This window comes from Falco biarmicus, chromosome 5, assembly GCF_023638135.1.
Source record: "Falco biarmicus isolate bFalBia1 chromosome 5, bFalBia1.pri, whole genome shotgun sequence".
Lineage (NCBI taxonomy): Eukaryota > Metazoa > Chordata > Aves > Falconiformes > Falconidae > Falco > Falco biarmicus.
The window spans coordinates 57107643-57125396 of NC_079292.1; the positions used below are offsets into that span (position 1 = coordinate 57107643).

At 47.4% G+C, this 17754-nt stretch overlaps 1 protein-coding gene across 1 annotated transcript in view; it reads right to left on the reverse strand.

The window, feature by feature from the left end:
- Positions 1 to 17754, reverse strand: part of CACNA1I (calcium voltage-gated channel subunit alpha1 I) — a 91634-nt gene that overhangs the window by 44004 nt on the left and 29876 nt on the right. The window contains exons 4-8 of the mRNA XM_056341775.1: positions 11919 to 12078; positions 9339 to 9654; positions 8574 to 8666; positions 1998 to 2304; positions 212 to 612 (exon numbers count right to left, since the gene is read on the reverse strand). Coding sequence (XP_056197750.1) covers positions 212 to 612; positions 1998 to 2304; positions 8574 to 8666; positions 9339 to 9654; positions 11919 to 12078 — 1277 coding nt within the window. The remainder of the gene's footprint in view (positions 1 to 211; positions 613 to 1997; positions 2305 to 8573; positions 8667 to 9338; positions 9655 to 11918; positions 12079 to 17754) is intronic.

Sequence of the window (17754 nt, forward strand, 5' to 3'; positions counted from 1 at the left end):
AAGTGATTAAGCGCAGGGATAAGGAAGAAAAGACTGTGCAAGATTCTGAGGCTTTCTCCAAAGCCATGCTGGGACCATCTGTGCTGTGGCCTGGGGTCCAAATAGCTCAATCTCTGCCTCCACCGAGTTGCATCAGCTGCTTAGCGAGGCAGTAACCCCAAGAAGGACTCACCAGTCCCCGCTGCCCATTCTGTGCCCTGATGTGCCTTACCTGCTCGTGGTGCTCAATACCCATGCTGATTGTGTTCACTAAGATTGCGATCATGATCCCACGGTTGAAGTACTTGCTGTCCACAATCACTCGAAGCTTGACCCTCACTTCTCGCCACATGTCACTGCAAAGCTTCAGCCGTCCACCTTCTTCCAGCTCCTCCTCCTCCCTCTCCAGCACAGAGGCACCCTGGTCCTCTCTGCTGCCCTCTCCTTCTTCACTGGCTCCTCCATCCTCCTGGTCTGAGTCAGCGCTGTCCAGGACAGAAAGCCTTCGGGATGCTTCATGCTCCCCTCTATGACATTGGGGGCAGTTGGTGGGATCAGAGACTGCTGTCACAGCAATGGGCTGGACCAAGCCCTGAGGAGGGCAGTCAAGAGAGTTGTGCTGCTGGCAAAGCCCTGGGGAGAAAAATGATCACACTTGAGAAAGAAGGCTTTGAAAAAGACATTGAAACTGGACACATTTGGCTTTTGGGTATTTAAACAGGGTAAGTGTGCTTTTTAGCTGTACGGATAACTCAACACTGGCACATCACCTCAAGGGCAGCAATAAAAGCCATTGCCACTGGGGGCTTTACACTGACTGGCTGTGTCACCAGAAGGTACGGTACTGTTCAGCTGCCAGGGATGAGGCTCAATAGAGGTTCACATCTATCAAAGGAAGAACTGTTTTGTCTGATGCAGGGATCACACTTCAGACTCAGTAGCTTGCATTAAAATGGAACTGAGGCAAAAATGATCACGAGAGGCGTCTGGCTTGAACTGCTACAAGTGGGGTCTAAGAACCCACCTGCTGAGCTGAACTCTCTAAACTAGAGAGGCTACATTAGCAAAGCATCTCAAGAAGCCAGAAAAGGCAGTGCAAGAACACTTCCTCCTGATGGTCCATGCACTCTGAATCAGAACAGATCTCCTGACTTCAGTGAGAAAACTAAGTTTCTGTTCCTCAGTCCCCCAGTTGGGCCTGGAAGGTCAAATGGGCACTGGGGGAATGAAGCAATTGATTTGTTAACATGGTGCATGAAGCCTGCAGAAATTTTTCTCCTAGCAAGTAAAGAAAATGAAAGACCAGCTGAAGGAAAATCCACCTTTTTGCTTGTTAATGGGAGCATAACTTAGGAAAGGCATTGGCAGGCAGTTAATACTACACTCTATAAAACCATTTTTACAGTCACTTTTCAGGCCAGGAATCCAATTTAAATGGTATATTTTGTCTAATTTTACACAACAGCAGGTGCTCCCATCAAGAGAAATTGTCTCCAACTGCCCTTGCATATCAAACTGACTTCGCCAGTATTGCTCCCTTGGTTCAGGAGACACCCTATTGCAATTCTACTCCTTCTGCCTCTCTCTTGAGGTCCCGCAGCAACTCAGTTTGGGAGAAGAACTCTGAGGAACCTGCTATGTCACCCACTCCAATCCTTAGTACCTCTCCATCATACCCCTCTAAGACTTCTCTCTCCCAAACTGCTGTCATCACCCTGCTATACCAGACCTGGAGTCCTTTACAAGCCTCAGCCAGTGCCTTTAATGCTATCCCATTATGGTCTCCAGGTTTCAGATGCGTTCCCTGCTGGTCACTTGTTTCATTTCCATTCTTGCTGGTCAGCCCCACCTCGCTGGTCTGGTGGGCTGGCCGTGGCCTCATGCACAATGGCCAACGTTAATTCTGATTCCGTGCTTTGTAGGCACAGGTCCTTTGGCAAGCTGGCACACGAAGATGCTCCCAATTACTCTCACATTTCCACTATTGGCATTTCCAACTTTACTCATGCAATTCTTACTGTAGCGCCTCTGGCTTTTCCTGTTCATGCCTAGCTTGGCATTGCTCGGCTCCACGTGGCCCCGGCGCCGGCTCTGTATGCTGTTGTACAGCCCAAGGGTGCGGCGTTTGGCTTTGCGCATGATGTGGCAGATGTACTGGAAGATCTCCTCATAGCAGTCTCCCGGCTCCATGTAGCTGGCAACAGTACTGGAGGAGAGGTACCGGGCCCGCTGCTCCTGCATCAGCTGGTGCTCCCGCTGCTTGGTCTCAGAGAACTGTGTGGCAATGACCACCAGGCACAGGTTAATCATGAAGAAGGAGCCCACCTAGTAGCAAAGGAGAAGGAGGAACAGCCAATGTCAGCACGAGGAAGAACATGTGGGAGAGGGAATGTAAGAGGAAAGAGGAGGGGAAAGTGATGGGAGGCAGAGGAATGAGAACTACTCAGTGTATGGAGATAGGATTTCAAAGAAAGCCAGGCTGGCTGAGCTTGTTTTTGAGAATTCACTCGATGTCATTTCCACACAGAACTTAGAGCTCTGAACTGAAATTCAAGAAACACAAGTCTGACACTTGGCAGGCTTTGGGACCTTTAGCAAGTCACTTAGAAGTTACCTGCAAAGGGTTTGATGAAAACTGGGCATTTTGTTTCCTTCTCCTTAGTATTAAAAACAGAAGGTGAGAGACAGAGGACTAGTTTGGTTGCTTTCCCGTCAGCTCGCTCTTTTGTTATTGGAAAAATCACGCACTGTTATTTATGGCCTTCAACTCTTGGAGGACATATCAGTATTCTTGGAGCATTTTATTAATTTCTACCGTTTACACTTTAATTCACCATACAAGGAGATGGCACTTTGCTGAAATGAAAAAGTTCTTGAAATCAAAGAGGAGTTTACAAAAACTAACTACTTGGAGAACACTAAAAAGTTTGGTAAAACAGTGTTCCCTTGCTCATTTTCTATCCTTCTGATTCTTCTGATACTAGATTATTATATTAGTTCTTACTTTACTTGTCTTCCAGCCTAGGTAGGCTTTCCATTCCAAATACAAAAACAACCACAACCCAGTTCCCCGGTTTCTTAGAAACAAAACAAAATGCCTAAGTTCTCGTTCTCCATACAGAAGCCAAAAAGTCTACCAGGATTATTTTACACCTTTGCATATTCCTTTGAAGCTACCTTTGCCATTATCTGTAAAATGGAGCCAATATTTCTTGGTGCTGAGAAATCTGGAGATAAAAATCTCACTCTCAACATTACATGTTATGAAATAACAGATGAACCGCCATTAAGAGATCTATCCATTATACTTAGGATAAAACCTGGGCTTCAATATGATGAGAATTGCATACATAAAAGGGCTGGTAACCATGTTCAAAATCATTCTCAATGCTATGATGCCCCGATTGGTGTCTACTCCCCGTAGAGCTGTGTAAGTGGCGACACAGCATTGATAAAATGCAGCGTCTGATCTCTGAACAAGGACCACGCATCTGTGCTGCTCTGAAACAGACCCTGCAGGGCAGCCCCTGGGAGGGGAGGAAGCACCAGCTCGATTTCTGCTTCCCCTGGATCAGGGAGCACCCACGCTAAGGGATATCCTTGCACCACATTCCTCTGTATGAACCCACACAGGACCCAGTCTTAGCTCCCTGTCACTCCTGTCCAAGCGAACAGCTCTGACACAAAGCTGGATCCATCCCTGCCCTTACCTTCACGCATGTGTCCTCCCCCATATAAGCCTTCCAGCAAAGGGGAGAGGGCGAGCAAGGCTGGTGATAACCTGACCCCAACCCTAGTGCATGGAAAGGGTGGAGGTTTTTCAGAAGTCCCCCAGCTTGTTTTATCTATGCAAGCAGCCTTCCCCTCAGTGCACAGCCCTTGCCGCTCCCCCACCAGCTTTCTGCCTTTGTTGTCCCTTACTCTTGCACAAAGGTGCCCAGTAGCCATGTCTGGAGGCCCAATACAGTGGCTCTCAGTATTTGAAAGGGCAGGTGTCCCTCCTACCATCTGAATAAGTCTTTGAAACACGAAGGCCCTTCCCAACCAGATTCAACATAAGGACAATAAACCATGTCAAAATAAAGCACTGGGGTTTTTTTTGGTTTTCCTCCTCCTCTCAGCACCTTTCAAAGCTATTGTAATTCTTTTTCCTTTCATCACGGAACTCTTCTCTTCCCTCACCTCCCACCTACATTTCAACCTATTCCCCCTTCAGCTTCTCTATGTGGTTTTGGAAATTAAAACGATGCCTCGTTCAGATTCCTTCACCTTCCACCAAGACTTTCCCTAGTCCATGATTGTCTTGTATGTTTTCACTGATGAGAGTACAACTGGGAATCCAAATCCTTCATCAGTACATGCTGCTTCCCTCTTCCCTCTCAGCACTAACATGACACTGACACTCGCACAGGCTTGCCCATTCAGTTATGTCCCTCAGCTTGCCCTGAGTGAGACAGGGTTGGGAACTGGACACCAGCTGTGCACATATTTCTGGAATGCTAATTGTGACACTGCCTGGTATTTTGCAACTTCCAACAACTCCACAAGCAACAAGAGACTGAGACTTGCAACACCTTCTCTCTAAGACTACAAGCAGAGGAGCTGAGGGCAACAAGATGCCCTCAGCAGGTTCCCACTGTCAGCCTGCAGCTGAATCAAGAGGAGGATTCAGGTTTCACGTCCCCAGGCTCTGTTCTCACAGACACCATTTGCTGTGATCTCCCACCTGACGACCAAAAAGGGGAGGAGTGAGAGGACTGGATATGGCAACTAACCCCCAATCCTTAAACCTCTTGGCTAGGAACATCAAGTGCAAAACAAATGAGCTTGTTTAATCCTGAAGATGACAGGCAAGTCCATAAACTCTAAGGCTCTGCCAAGCTTGACACTGCCTCCCAGCTAGCAGAAGGACAGGAAGGGTCCCAGATGGCTTGTAACTGAGCAATCCATCTCATAGCTGAGTGCGGAGGCTGAAAGTGTCTTGACATGGAGTCAGACAAAGCATCTGACAGAGGCAGGAGACAGATGATTCAGAGCCCCAACACAGGAGTCTCGTTCAGTCCTGAAAGTGAGCTGTACTTTCATGGAATCATGGAACCATTTAGGTTGGAAAAGACCTTCAAGTTCAAGCCCAACCACTGATCTAGAACTGCATATTTACCACTAAACCATATCTCTAAGTGCCACATCTACACGTCTTTTAAATACCTCCAGGAATGATGACTCAACCATGTCCCTGGGCAGCTTGTTCCAACGCTTGACAACCCTTTCAGTGAAGAAATGGGTGATAAGGCAAAGGCAGAAGTATGCAGCAAAATATTTAAAAAACAGAAATGGTATGCTGGGTAATGTTTTATCTACAAAAAGTAGATAAAAACAGAGACTCATGAGATAGAAAGAATACTCTAGTAAGAAGCAATCCCTGTGCACCAACAGAATATTACTATAAACCTTTCTAATATCAGAAGTATTTTTCTTATCTCCCTCATCATTTTAAGCATAATCCTTTCAGAAACACACAGCAGATCCTGGCCTTTTTCAGCCCAGGGTTCAATCCCTGTCTGTGCAACACCTAATAAAATCTGACTGGTGCTGGAGATGCTGACTTACTTGCCCATTATTTTTATTAGTTATGCCTGGATGTCCAGCTTGTCTTCTGAAGCCCACATGTGCAAGCAGAGCACTTCAAGGAGGCCAATGAGTGCTGCAATGTGGATGCCAGCATAAGTTCAGAAGAGCTTTCTCTAGGCCTGGAGCCACACCAGTGGTCAAGTAGCTGGAGAGACAAAGAGACAGCTGGACCTTAAGCAGGAAGACCTAAATGAAACACTGACCCAAGAGGTGAAAAACAGTTCTTCCTTCATATCACCTCCCCTGATCTCTGGCAGAGGAGGAAGCTATTTACAGTTTGCTGAATCCATAAAATGCTTTTACCAGGTTGTTCTGCAAGGCCACTCTGGGTGCCAAGGTCAGCCAGAACTCTTCCCCTTGGGGGAGCACATCCACGAAGGACTCCTAAGCACGCTGGCAATATGTTCAGGTGGCGGAGCCTTCTTCCTGCCAGATGAGCAGTAGCAGGTAATGCCCTAATGTAGGTGTTTGAAGATATCTCTGTGAGGGATGGAGAAGTCATGGATGAAAGCATAGCTCTGAAGAAGAGGCTGCAGAGATCCAGCCCCAGAAGAGTAGTTTGAGCCAAGGCTAGGATGTATGGGGAAAAGCAGAGTCAGGGCTTGAAGAATGCCTGTCAGAGTAATCCTGCTTAGAAACTTCATAAGACTTGAAGAGTGAGAATACGAAGACTCAGAGGGAAAACGAAACCAAGTGATAGCAAGTTCACACTGTGGTGTTGCTATGTGCTGCAAAAGATGCATTACATGTGCAAAGAAGGTAACAGAAAGGCTAAACACTTTCTTGGTATAACTCCACTAAAGGCAAAGGAAACATCCCATCTAGCATATGGCTCCTTTGTTCTGAGCAGTCCCCAGAGTAACCTGAGGTTCATGTGCTCCTGTGTTTGATGGAAATAAACCTACATGGCTTCTGCAAATGAGGAGGGAGTGCCTAGAAATGTCAATGACACTTCACAGTAAAATATCAGGTGGAGTGTTTAATTGAGGGTTTCCACGCCTGCAAATTCAGAGACAAAGTTTGAATCACTGGGAATCCACATGAGGTGAGCCAGCACTAGAAGGATGCTCCTGCTCAGAAACAAACAAACAAAAAATTGCTAACAAGAATTTATGTAGTTTGGAGTAGGGGATGAGGGGCAGTTCTTGGAACTTGCCCACAGGAGACTGGAAATGCCCACCTCAATGGTTAAACACTGACTTGGCACAGTCCTTCCTGGCTCTGGGAGAGGCTGTGTCTGAGGTGAGTAAATTCTGTGCTGAATTGCACATTGTACAAACCTGGGTATCCTGGTCATGCTGCTCAAAGCGAAAATGCAAGTAGGTACTAAATACCTATTGCATGGTGGGAGATCTGAACAAACTTTATGAGAAATAGCTGTTTTCTGAACTCACAAAAAGCAGTGGATGTTCAGTTTGCCTTTGGGAACAGAGCTGGGGTACACCACCACCCCCACAACCCATGCTGTGCAATCATATGTCTGCATTGTCTCTCCTTGGGACTCTCCAGCCTCAAAGTAAAAGCAGCATTTCTTAAGGTGTATTTCACCTCTGCTGTCCTGGCTTATGCTTCATCCCACAGGGAGTAGGTCATCTTTCTGGTTTTCTCTCCTTATCTTTCCTTTGTGATGGTAAAAGGCCAAAAGGCAGGGAGAAATCAGGGATACTATGAAGATTCAGGTTTTTTGTAAGTTCTCTGACCTGACTGGACTAGTAGATACTTTTTTCTTTCTTGCACCACTCCCCACACATACAGGCTGCAGTCTTTCTCCTAGAAACTGGATTAAGGTTTGTTTGCTCTCAAGTCACTGCATGGCAATTTGAATTTAAACTAGATCCTGTGCCAGGTGAGTCTGTTATTGGGTGACTGCTTCTAGAGATCCTATTTCTAGGAGCGCATGGACACAGGGGACAAATGAAGAGCAGAGTCTTAGCCAGGTCCATTCAGCAGCCCATCCAAATGCATGTAGGCCTTGGAAATACACACTGAGGTCCCTACTGGCTAAGTGACCTAAAACTAAATTGCACCTACCGTGTACAGTTTTTGTACTTCCTATAATCCATCCTATGTCTTTCCCTTCTTGACTATGGTCCCCATGTGGGAAAAGCACAAGAGTCTCCATAAAAACAAAATCCTTCCTCGTTAGAAACAGGATATTCCGCACCCCGCACGCGCCCCCCCCCCCCCCCCCAAAAAAAAAAAAAAAAAACAAAAAAACATTACGTGTGGGAGGCTTGAGGAAGGGAAGAGGCAATGGCACCACGTTTCTCACCTCTCTTCCCAGGCACTGACAACAAATGTCCTTCATTTGCAAAGCAACCTTCAAACTTCACTTGTACAAATCTATGGGGCTTATAAACTGCTTATTAAGTTCTCATCACGGACATTTTTCTCTTTTTCCATCCCCACCAGCCACAAGTGATCTCAGACAGCCAGTTTATGCTGGACTGCTGACACTATCAAAGCAGCAGCTCCTTTTTGTTCACAGTGAAGAAGTAATTCAGTGTGACAGACCCTGAATCTGACGAAATCTGAATCTGAGAAATCCAAGTGCTGCCAAAAGCCACAAAACATGGCTCAAGAACAACCCAAGAGCTTAAAATGCGTAAAGAGACCAAGTAGGAGGGCAGATGCAGAAATGGTTTTGTGTACTTTTGGGCCTACTGGTTTGGGGAATTTACTTTGAGATAAGATCTGCAGATGAGAACATTATCCAACATTGTGTATGTATATCTCTAGGAATCAATCCTGAGCATATTTTTTGATTGAAAGAGAACAACCTGGCTGACAACTGTGTGATCCTACCACCAACTCTTAGTCAAAATCAACTAGCTGGGTTCCTGAGATTCCTAGAAGAAATCCAGGTAAAATGGTTTGCTTCGGCAGTATCTATGCTGACCTAACACCTGTCTTTTGTAGGCTCTTAGCCTGCAATGCTGACAGTCATCAAGTCTTATACTTACAATTATCAGCAAGATAAAGTAGATGAAATTGTAGAAGGAATGGGCATCCATCACGTAGTACATGATCTCCACCCACCCTTCCAGTGTGATAACCTATAAAGACAAACCACAAGAGAAACAGGAGAGAAGTGGGCTTCCAGAGTTCACTCCTCAGTGTATACACGCAGATACTGGCAGGGCTGCTGCAAGCCCAGGATGGTGAGAAACAACAATTCCTTTCAAGGAGTCCAAATTTCCATTCCAGGAAATCAGCGTGGTACTGCTTGGTGACACTGGCACACTGTCAAAGCCTGTGAGATCATGCTAGCCCACAGCAGGAATATTTCATTAAAATAGTTCATTTCCCTGGATCACAGCAGGGGAAAAACCTGCAGCAGGTTTCTGTGCCCCTTGGACTGGACACTGTGTACAGCCGGTGGAAAAGAAAAAGGCACAGGTTTTAGCTCCCATCTGCAACATGTCTTGGGAATAAAAAAAAATTGCTTTGCTATAGTGATCTGGATCAAGGGAAAACTGGTACAAGTTGGCCTGAAGGGTGTAGCTTATTTCAGCAAGGGCCTGGAACAGTTCTATGTTCCTCCTCATCTTCAGGAATACCATTCACAGTGTGCACTCTGTCTCTCTTGCCAGAGTAGTTACAAGGACTTTTTCTCTCTGTAGCTGTATCATACCCTGCAGAAACCATCACGGGAGCACAGAAAGATTGAGTTAGAAAAAAGAAAAATAGCTTGAGCCTTGTTAGGATCCTGGCTAACTCAGTCTTACCTGAAATATCACAATCCAGGCATACCCGATGTTGTCAAAGTTGATGGCACCCTTGTGCGGGTTGGCATTGCCTGTACGGCACACGTTGTAGTACTGGTTCCAGTTGACACACATGCCACTGATGTTGAACTCTTGCCGGACTGAGCTGTAGTAATAGTAATCATCCTTGTCCAAACAGCATTCATGGCCCCGCTCCTTCAGTGGAGGTATCTCATGACAGCCCATAATTCCATTGTCTCCTGACAGTGAGCAGATGAAGGGCATCTCATCATCTTCCTCAGGTTGGTAATAAGGGGGCAGGACAATATCACCTTGTCTGCAAGGATAAAAAAAACACAGTAACAAAGTCTGTGTAACGAAGTCTGTGTAACAGACAGCTTCCCATGGGTGACACTAGTGGAGACGGGAGCTCCCGTCCTGACACAGGGACTGCACTGGGTAAGGGATTTCCAGGTTTATTGCATCAGGAGAAGGGAAGGGAAGAAAGGGGTCCTGGAAAATGGGAAATTTCCAGGGTGAATCTCCAGTTTTCAGACCTTTGCCTGCCATCAGATCACCCCAAGTCAAATTACACAATCTGCTTGTACAGAGATGAAGAAAAGCTGGAAGGCAGAGATTTGCATGCTGATCACACTCTCCATTAGCATCAAAGCTAAATCAGATGCAGTGATACTAAGGAAGTTCATCAGGCTTTACTGTGATGTGCTCATGTATGTAACCATTGATGGACATGTTTTATAACATTTGGCAGTGAACCTTCTGTACTTTAAAAAAAAATCCAATTCATGCATAATTAAGGTTGCACAGCTAAGCCTTAAAAAAATCAGGAGATGCAAAGTTAAAATTGACTTAACCTTAACTTTGACTCCTCCTTGACAGTTGGCATTATGGGTGCAATGTTTCATGACAAGTTCACATGCTTTTTTCTAAATAATGCAAGCACCTTCCAAATGGATGAATAATTAAAGTCATCTATGCTTGCCTAGCTGGAGATGATCTAATGATCAGGGAAGTGAAAGGTACAGATTTAAAATTTTCAATTAAACTTTATCTGGTGCATTGCTTGCAGTGCTACAATACACAGCTTTCACACTGCATGAATGCAGACTTTTTCACTAAGTGTCATTGGAAGAGGACAGGTGTTGATGATAAAGAAAACAGAAAGCCTCTATCCTAAATGAAGCGGGACTAAACCACAAAGATCTGTTGTAACGCATCCACGTCACTGGTGGACTGGGTGCCTGCAGAATGCATTTCTCTAGTAATGGTCAGCCAAAGAATTTCTAGTATCTGTCATTTCGCAGGCTGCAGCCCCAACTGACTTCTCAGTTACATCAACTCTGCATGGATGTAATTACACTCATTAAAGTAGTACTACCCTGATTTATACAAAGGACAATCATCCAAAACATTCATTTCCCCCCAAGGAATATATAAACACAGTAAAAGGCTGCTTTAAGCAGCTCTGACTCTCCAACCCCACTGCTGTTCTGCTGATAGTATTTTCACACTTCCTTTTTTTTTCCAATTTGAGATGATCTAAAGCTTCAGAATTGTTTAATCAGTCTAAACTGATCTACAGCTTTAGGTTTTTTTAAACAGTCTAAACTGATAGGACGCCTGGGATTAGTATATAGTTTTAAGAGGACATTTTAAAGCCCAAGATCAGCTAAAGCCAGAAAGTCAACAGGAGGAGCTGTGCCCTGGAACCGGTGCTCTGCTCCCCGGGAGGGTAGTCAGAGAATTCCTGGCAGGCAGGAGCTTTTCCACCCCACTGCCTTTGGGGAGGAGAGCCATGCTTTGCAGGTTCTACCCTGACCTCCCCAGAATAAACCTCAGGTATTTGTAATCGATATCTGTGCTAGCTCCAGGCTCTCTTTGCCAGATGTGTGCCCATGTTTCCCCACAGTTCTTTTGTCCCATTCAAGCAGCTATTCTGTACTTTGATGGTCTCACTTCTACTAATGCAGCTGTGGGACACCTCTTCCAGCAACCCTCTGTCCTTTCCCCATGGCACTTCCCATGTGCAATTCTACTTCTGAAATTTTCCAACAATTTCCCTGTGTCCTTCCTAAGACCCCGGAGGGAACGCACTACTGTCCAAACAGTGACCTCAGCTCCATCTCAGAGGTGCCAAAGATGTCCCTGGAAGCATGAGGCAGCACGTCAGCACTACAGCTTTCTGTAAGACTCCTCTGGTAGTTGTGTTTTGAAGAGGGAGCAAGTTCAATAGAAAAATGGCATTGCTGGTGTTTCACTTTCAACTCTTTCCTGGAGTAGGAGCAGCATCTTGAATCCCTGGGCATGGCTGGAGGAGGCAGTTATGCTAGCCTGAGCCTTGGCCAAATCCAAATAAGTCTGAGCATCTGTGGACCATGAAGACAGACAAAAAACAGCTGCCCTCGCCCTCCCTCCCTTTCTACTGCAAGATGTAGCCAACACTCTGCACACTATCCCCCTAGAGCTGTTTGGAGTAAGCAATACCCAGAAAGCCAGGCAGCAGAAGACAAGAGAGCAGGGAAGGGGAAAGAGAAATATCCCTGGAAGAAAGGAAGATGATGTTGTCTCCCAGGCACTCACATTGTGAAGTTCTCCTCCATGAAACAGCGGTTGCGGAGCAGCCCAGCCCACAGCTGCACCCCGATGATGCCGAAGATGAAGAAGACAAAGAAGCAGAGAAGAAGGACGTTCCCCAGCATGGGCAAAGTGTCCAGGAGCAAGTTCACAAGGATGCGCATGCCTGCAGCGGGGAAGAGAAGCAGAAGGAGCAAGTGCGGGATGGAGGGACATAGAAACAGGGAGAAAAGGAAGGGAAGGAGAAGGAAAGAAAAATTTAGGAGAGAGAGAGACAAAAAAAAAAAAAAAAAAAAAGACCCACAAGAAGATAAAAGCAAAGTGTCAGAAATTAATTACTGCCCGAAACAGGATAGGTTTATGATTGTTGCCCTTTCTTGTCCTAACCTCTACTGACAGGCAGCCAGCAGAGCTGCTGTGATCTCTTAACCCTAGACCTCCGTTTGCAGCAATAAGAAGAAAAGGGAACGAGAATTCTAGTACCATCAGCTGACTGTTACCCCTCCCACCCTCTTCCCTGCTGAAGGGCAATGGAGTGACAACCATCCCAAAGGTGCACAGCAGCTCAATGGCCCCATCCTTAGACAGCTCGGACTGAAAGTCATCCCAGTTCAACAACTGCACGCTGTGAGAATTGCATTGATGGACAAAGGCCAGCCTGCCTAGTGGGATGAACCTCTCCAGCACACATAAACTGGCATAAATTGGTTTCCTTAGTTACAGTATCATCAGGGAACAGTCGTGGAGACCGTACTCTCCTCTCTTAGCTAGTCTTCCCTCCCCAGCTGGGATGGGGCACTCAAGTAGCAAACACAGCCTGAAATGCTGTCAGCACAGCACCCCTGGCCAGTGCAAATGTTTCCACAAACCTTTTCTTTAAAAAAATTTTAAATACCTAATACATTATTTATGGGGGTTCTTTTCTCCTCTGGCTCTTCAAGTCACACAGCCACAAGTAGGGGTAAGAATAGGCTCATTTCTCCATGGAGCTAATGACTTTTCCTCTGCTCTCCAGGTACTGGCAGAAATCTAGAACTCCTGATCATCACCGTATTGCCTTTACCCCTCTGCAAACACCTCATGTGGTCATCCTTGCCTCCACAGAGGTCCCTCCTCGGGGGGCCCAGGGAGTTCCCTCACTGAAGATGTTCCATGTAGGCCAGAAAATAATTATCTAATTAAGTATTTATAACCAGTTCATTACTTCTGATGGCAGTGGAAGAGGAAAGAGGAGGGGAAGATAAGATTAGGATTCTCTGACAGCCCTTTGAGGCACAAGTTAATCCCCCTTGTGTGCCCAGCATCAAGTAATTAGCCACACAATGCCATGCATTACACTATCTCTATTCCCCGGGCTGCTCACGCTGTGGAGGAGGGAGGGAAGTGATGCCTGCGGGACCAGGACCGCGCAGGTGCATGCACATTGAAGGGAGAGGGAGAAGGGTGCCTGGTGTGGGACATCAGACTGTTGTAGCTCAGGAGGGAATGTTCAGGGGGGTAGATGGAGGTAGGAGAGACAGGAGTGGTATTTGCAGGTAGGTGATGCACACGAAGGAGAAGATGCTTAACAGCGGGTACATGGGATCATGAAGGACAAGGAGTGATCACATTAGCTCTAAGGCCAGGCTGTGGAGCAGCAGCTAAGCCCTGCTTGCCTGACTGCCCAGCTGTATCACTAGTCACCAGTTAAGGCAGTTTCTAGACTACATCAGTAACTCAGCAGTGCAGGGGCACAGCTCCAGCCACTCACTGGGGATCACGGACATGCCGTGAGTCACCGATAGCTTTCTGATCTGTCACCGCACAGAGCCCAACAGCATAGCCACAGTGCCCTGCTGCCTGTCGCTGCGACCTGCCAGGCTCTGGAGCAATGCTCTGCACAACGCTTCAGCTTTAAGGCCACACACCCTCAACTGCAGTGCAGCATGTTTCCAGCACTAATGCTGCTTCACAGCACAAGCTCGGTAGTTCCCATAAACTGTCCTGGTCAGCACATTAAGGAGAGCCAAGTGACATGGGAAGCTGTGCCAGCAGCACTGCAAGAGGGGGTGATGTTTTACAGATCAGTTGATGCTAGCTCCATCTCAGAGCAGGAGTAATTGGAGGAATGAGACTGCCCTTACAGTGAAACACAGAACAGACAGAACAGACATTCCCACCAGAATTTCACAGAATACACACTTGTTGGGTCAGAATTTGGAAAAAATAGATTTTGTCCATGTTCCAAGAGAAGAAAAGTGACTTGCAAAACTTGCCTGCCTTTTCTTTGGAAACATCCTGACTCTCAGAGGGGCTACTGATGGTACAGGACTGTGCTATCCAAAGCTCTAAGATCATAGCAATTGCCCTCATGCTGGGCCCTCTGAGGTGCCTGGGCCCATAATCCAAGAACCAGCAGGTGGCCCCATGCCAGGCAGGTGGCCACAGGCAAGTGGCCCCAGCACTTGGCGTTTGTACCACATCACAAAGAATTTCAGCACTGGTAGGTTCCATTTCCAAGTCTAAATGAAACCCAATTGAAAAAAAAAAAAAATACCCCAGTTGAACAGTCATCCTTCTCTACCCATTGATGCTGACTGTAGACATGAGATTGGCTCTTCCAAAAGCTAAACACTGAAGCTACACCCATCCAAACATCAACTGCAATTCTCCCATGGGCCAACCATCTCTAAACTAAATCCATCACTTCCCTTTGCACAAAGGCTCTTTTGCTTCCTGCCCTAAACTGCAAAACAATTGCTCTGGGAACCCATTTTTCACCAGAGGCATCAGTTTCCCATTAAATGGCCTTTCTCTGCTAAGTTCATCCAGTTAGTGGAGGTACTTCAACTACTACTTCCACATGGATGAAAGGCCATGTAAATACAAGCTCAGTACCTTTGTTCTCTCCATTGTTAGTCTTCCCTGCTGCCTACACTGTGCTACCTGCAATACCCATGTCAGAGTCCCTGAGCCCCATCCTCCACTATGGCATTTTGGCAGTGCCCCTCCTGCACCTCTGCCAGCCCCTATGGGGCCTTTGGGGGGGAAGCCCTCGCAGCCTCCCTGTCCCTTCCTAAGCCAGCAGCCCTGCATGGGTCTGTCCATGGCTGGTGCTTTGCAGTCCCCCAGACCCAGGAAGGGATGGGCTGGTCCAGCAGCCACACTAGGGCATCTGCTGCAGGTCTCCAAGGAAAGACCCTCACTGCCAGGTGAATGAAAGCTTTCATGGGTGGGAGGGGATGAGCCCCACTCAGGCAGGGCCACGGAGTAGCGTGTTTCAGGGTCTGCACAGCCTGACTGGGAGCAGGTTTCAAATGGTCGCTGGTTCCTCAAGCACTCACAAGGTGTGAAGTAGAGGGAGAAAGGCTGAAAAGCCTTGGAGGGTGATCATTTACTGCAGACCCTGGTGGCTGAGATAACAAGGTCTCTATAAAGCAGCTGCAGGGCAATGGAAATGGGCAGAAGGCATATTTGTCAGTGCAGCTTTGGGAGTATACTGCCCTGGAGAACTGGGATGCCTTTCTTTTCCAAGGGATCTTCACCAGACAAGCCCCCATCCACAGCAACACCAGTGCATCTCATATGACAACTTCTGGAAGGTGCTGGAAAGCCAGTTCTTTAGCAAAGTCCTGCTTCTGCCTCCTTTCTACCTTCTGCCACTTCTGCCTGCTCCCTTGCCTCTTTTCTGTGGCTGTGCCTACATCTCCTCTCTGCCTCTGCACTGCTTCTCAGTGTACATGCACATGTCTCCCGGCCTCCCTCCCCACTGCTGACTTTCCCCACATCCCCGTCTGCCCTTTAGCATTGGCAGAGCAGAAGCCATGCTGGCTCACAGCAAGGAGGGAATATGAATGGGACAATGACCTTTCCTGAAGCAGCCTTTGAAAAAAGGCTAGACGTTCCCTGAGAAGAGGAAGGAGAAGGGGGTGGGCAGTCTGGAGGAAAAGCAGAGAGGGAGAGCATTGATGAAGCAATATTCAGCAACCCAACAGGCTCCTAGGGCATCGAATACAAAAAGGTTTTGCTCTTCAAGGGGAAGAAAAGCTAGAAACATAAAATATTAATGAGTGCCAGGTGTAGGCTCTGAAAGGTCTTTTCTCTTCCCCACTCACCCTCACAATGTGACCAGGGGAAAGGAGGAAACAAAATGGCATCACCTGTGGTCATCCAAGGAAGTATCCTCATAAAATGATGCTCAGACAATGCCTCCCTGCTGGCCTCACCCATGGTAGGGAAAAGTGCTCGATGGGACCTCACCAGTAGGGCTACTCCTGCTAGGATATCCTGTGGGAGCAAAGCTACAAGCACAGCAGTGGATGTTGTGGGGGGAAGTACATCGCAGGGAGGAGAAGCGGTGGGAGGGTGAGAGGAACACCAGGGAGTGAGCTGTCAGAGCGAAGCACAGGGCTGAGCAAAGCCAAAAGACGAAACAAAGTCCCTGAACTCCTCTCTGGATTCAGGCAAAGCAAATCCTCTGCCTTGCCCCAACGGCATCCAGAGACCCTGACAAACTCTGCAGATGCTACAGTGACTGTAGCTCCCTCCAGACACTTGCCATCAACCCTGATTAGCCTGGCCATCACAGCTAAGCAGATTCGCCTGGCATGCACCAGCCCTGGAGAAAGTGTGGCAGCCGGGGCAGGGCTGGGGAGGAGGTGAGCTGCAGGCCGCTGGAGCCAGCTGCACTGTGCAGGTGTGCCTGCTGGCGTACCACTGCCTCCCCCTGCTCCTGCTCGGCATCACTGTTGCTTTGCCTTCTCCACACCTACCTCTTTCCAAGATTAAGAATCAGCAGCTGAGCTGATTCACTCCCTAGCACTAATCACCCCGTGATCTAAACAGGGCATTGTCTCAGGACAGAGTAAGAAATCCTGTTCTTTCTGGTTTCTTACATCTCACCTACCTCTGAGGCTTTTGAGTCCTCCCCAGATCTACAGCGAGGGACAAAGCCAGTAAGTGCAGAGTCAAAAGGAGACAGAAGTTGGAGGCAATCGTTACCTTGCTTAGGGTAAACCAGACAGAAGAGAACATAATTCTCAGCACCCAACTTATCTGCATCATGGGCCAAGCCACCAAGTGTCATTTTAACTGGAGCAAAAGCAAATCTCTTCCCCGTCGGCACTTGTGACTGTGGCTGGCAGGCCATGTTGCAGAGTGCAGAGACTGAAGCATCATTCTGTCCCTCAGCCAGGCCGCTTGTCCAAGCGTGCCTTCATTCCTTCCCCCCCCCGCCCCAGGACACATGGCAGCCCACCCAACTAGCATGGGGTTGGCCAGATTTTCCCATGCATGCTCCTTTATGGGAATTTTCAGAACTGAGGAACCATTCCAGCAGATAAGACTGTATTTGTGCAGAAAGCACAGACAGAGGATGCATCTTTTTTTTGTGGCCAATCCCTGCAGTTAAAATAATCTCAGTCTGTGTGCACAGTGCAAGGTGGTGCTCCAACTTGTGACCTTCCTCGCTGATCTCTTGCTGATCTGAGGCTTAGCTGTCATTTCACACATTGCATTCATTTACATCAGCTAAAATGTGGGTGCAAACTACTGCAGAGAGAAACCAATCAATCAGCTGTGCATGCAACAGCAGAGGCACTGCCAAGTTCATCGTTCAGCTTCCTTCACCACTCAGGTCTTTTTCCCTTTGCTGCATTCCTCCTAACTGAGGCCTCTCCTGCAAGCACACATGTAAGCAAGAGGAGCTTGGCTGGAAAAGGCAGTATGCAGTTCCAGATGCCTTCTCCTCAAGCTGCAAAGCCAGCCTCACTCATATTGCAGACTGTCTGTTTTGCACCTATGCAAGAGCGAGCATGTCCAGATGGCTGGCCTGACCCAGATTAAACAAACCCTACAGAAGAAC